Here is a 3,156-nt window from a genome sequence, read left to right on the forward strand (position 1 = left end):
TCCATAAATATTTTTAATTCTTCTTTAATTTCCCGGTTGACCCATTCATTCTTTAGTAGGATGCTCTTTAACCTCAATGGATTTGAGTTCTTTCCTACTTTCCTCTTTTGATTGAGTTCTAGTTTCAAAGCATTGTGGTCTGAAAATATGCAGGGAATGAACCCAATCTTTGGGTACTGGTTGAGACCTGATTTGTGACCTAGGATGTGATCTATTCTGGAGAATGTTCCATGGGCACTGGAGAAGAATGTGTATTCTGTTGCTTTGGGATGGAATGTTCTGAATAGATCTGTGAAGTCTATTTGGTCCAGTGTGTCATTTAAAGTCTTTATTTCCGCCGTTTCGTTTTGGAAGTTCCAGAGAGGAAGCCGCTGCTCGGGGTCCGAGAGCCACCAGCCTGCACACCTTTGGGGCAACACCGGGAGCGATTCGACGTTGCCGCTGTTGGCTTCCTCTGCCCTCGTTCCTCCCCAGAGAATCTCCTCGGATCTCCGCCATGACATCCACCTCGCCCAACCTCCAGAAAGCAATAGATCTTGCTGGCAAAGCAGCCCAGGAAGACAAAGCTGGGAACTATGAGGAAGCTCTTCAACTCTACCAACACGCTGTTCAGTATTTTCTTCATGTAGTTAAATATGAAGCGCAGGGTGATAAAGCCAAGCAAAGTATCAGGGCAAAGTGTACAGAATATCTTGATAGAGCAGAAAAACTAAAGGAGTACCTGAAAAAGAAAGAGAAAAATCCACAGAAGCCAGTGAAAGTGGGACAGCCAAGTCCAGCTGATGAGAAGGGGAATGACAGTGATGGGGAAGGAGAATCTGATGATCCTGAAAAAAAGAAACTACAGAATCAACTTCAAGGTGCCATTGTTATAGAGCGACCAAATGTGAAATGGAGTGATGTTGCTGGTCTCGAAGGAGCCAAAGAGGCACTTAAAGAGGCTGTGATATTGCCTATTAAATTCCCTCATCTTTTTACAGGCAAGAGAACACCTTGGAGGGGAATTCTGTTATTTGGGCCACCTGGAACAGGAAAGTCCTATTTAGCCAAAGCTGTAGCAACAGAAGCAAACAATTCCACGTTTTTTTCAGTATCTTCCTCTGACCTTGTCTCAAAGTGGCTAGGTGAAAGTGAAAAGCTAGTTAAGAACTTATTTCAACTCGCTAGAGAGAGTAAACCTTCCATTATCTTCATTGATGAAATTGATTCTCTGTGCGGCTCAAGAAGTGAAAATGAAAGTGAAGCTGCCGGTAGAATTAAGACGGAGTTCCTAGTTCAAATGCAAGGTGTTGGTATAGACAATGATGGAATTTTGGTTCTGGGAGCGACAAATATACCCTGGGTTCTGGATTCTGCCATTAGAAGAAGATTTGAGAAACGAATTTATATTCCTTTGCCTGAGGCCCAGGCCCGAGCAGCGATGTTTAAACTGCACTTGGGGACCACTCAGAACAGTCTCACAAAAACAGACTTCCAAGAACTCGGGAAGAAAACAGACGGCTATTCGGGGGCAGACATAAGTGTCATTGTGCGCGATGCGCTGATGCAGCCTGTTAGAAAAGTGCAGTCAGCTACTCATTTTAAAAAGGTGCGCGGACCTTCACGAGATGATCCCAACAAAATAATAGATGACCTGCTAACACCGTTCTCCTGGTGACCCTGGTGCCATTGAAATGACATGGATGGACGTTCCTGGGGATAAACTTTTGGAGCCAATTGTTTGCATGTCGGACATGTTACGGTCGCTGTCTAACACAAAACCCACAGTCAATGAACATGACTTGTTGAAATTAAAGAAGTTTACAGAAGATTTTGGCCAAGAAGGCTAAACCAAAGACAACGAGGAAGACATTGACCATGTGTGTTCTTTATTTCGTAGGTACTTTTGCCTTTCTTGGATGGCATTCAGATTATTTCCAGTAAAACTCTTACCACAGGGAAATACAGATCTCACTCCAGAGTTCCTTTAATTTTATATGTATTTTTGCTCCATTACCAGTTAAATGCTCCTGTTAACAAAAATTATAAAATAATGGATAATAAGGAAACGAGTGATACATGAATGGCAAAAAATAGGAATTACCCAGTTAAGAAGAGGACTAACATTGATTGAGATACCAGTATTTAGAATTGATGGTATTTGCAAAGAACATTTCTTTTTTTCTTTTTCTTTTTTTTTCTTTTTTACCAAAATGAAATAGGGCTTATTTTATATTTTGAAAAACAATTCTTAAGCATAATTCTCATCAATGTAAAATTTATTTACTTAATTAAAAAATTTTAAATAATAGAATATTCTCAGGAATGGGCAATAAAACAGCAAAGAGCACTGTGATTGGGCTTGAAAGATTCTGAATTGTGTTCTAGCCAAGTCTCATTGATTTTTGATAGGCTAACATTTTTCTTTGTGTAGATTTCAATAATTTCTTTAAAAGCAACAAGCTTCTATAATTAAATAATACCTTTCACTGTGCAGTCTCAAAAGAAAGACTTTCTAAATTGGTATTGTCTTCGTCTTGAAGAAGAAAATTGTCTATTTCAGTATCTTTTTGTAGGAAGATTGACCAAAACAGATGGCAAATAAATACATACTTTTTAAATAATTCTGTCATGAAATACTATAAGGGAACTTTTGCTAAAAGGAATGGCCTCCCTTTGAATTATGGGAAGTTTGTGGGTGTGTGTGTACATATATATATATAGATATAATTTTTTTTTTTTTTTTTAATATAGGCTACCAAGGGTCTTTTTACCTTTTAAGTCCAGGGAACAGTTTGTCCTTGCCACATATATGTTATCAAGTGTAATGCTTGTGAAGCTTTAGAAATGAGCTAATGTCTCATTAAATAATAAAATACAAACATGATTATGTTATTTTAATATCTCCAAATAAATCTGAAGGTGTATGTTACACACTTTAGCATCAACACTAAGTTGTGCCTTGTGCATTTGCATTGGCTCTATATGCAAAAGGATGATTAAATTAGCTGGAATGAGGTTGGTTCCTTAATTACTATAAAGTTCTACCTTGCAAATACTATAGAATAACTTGCATTTTAAAGTATATTTGCACATTTTATGTATAACGCTCTATCGTTGCCTTTGGGTTTTCTGTACAGATTGTTTTTGTTGATACTAAATGGAAATCATAGGCCT

At 38.1% G+C, this 3,156-nt stretch overlaps 1 protein-coding gene across 1 annotated transcript; it reads left to right on the forward strand.

Moving 5' to 3' along the window:
• The first annotated feature begins 341 nt into the window (after positions 1 to 341).
• On the forward strand, positions 342 to 1,920 carry LOC116639319 (vacuolar protein sorting-associated protein 4B-like). Its single transcript, XM_032415508.1, is given in 2 exon segments — positions 342 to 1,644; positions 1,646 to 1,920. Coding segments are annotated over 2 exon segments (1,332 nt in total). The 5' UTR covers positions 342 to 496; the 3' UTR covers positions 1,830 to 1,920.
• Positions 1,921 to 3,156: the final 1,236 nt, after the last annotated feature.

The sequence above is a fragment of the Phoca vitulina genome, unplaced genomic scaffold (genome assembly GCF_004348235.1).
Source record: "Phoca vitulina isolate PV1807 unplaced genomic scaffold, GSC_HSeal_1.0 scaffold2, whole genome shotgun sequence".
NCBI lineage: Eukaryota > Metazoa > Chordata > Mammalia > Carnivora > Phocidae > Phoca > Phoca vitulina.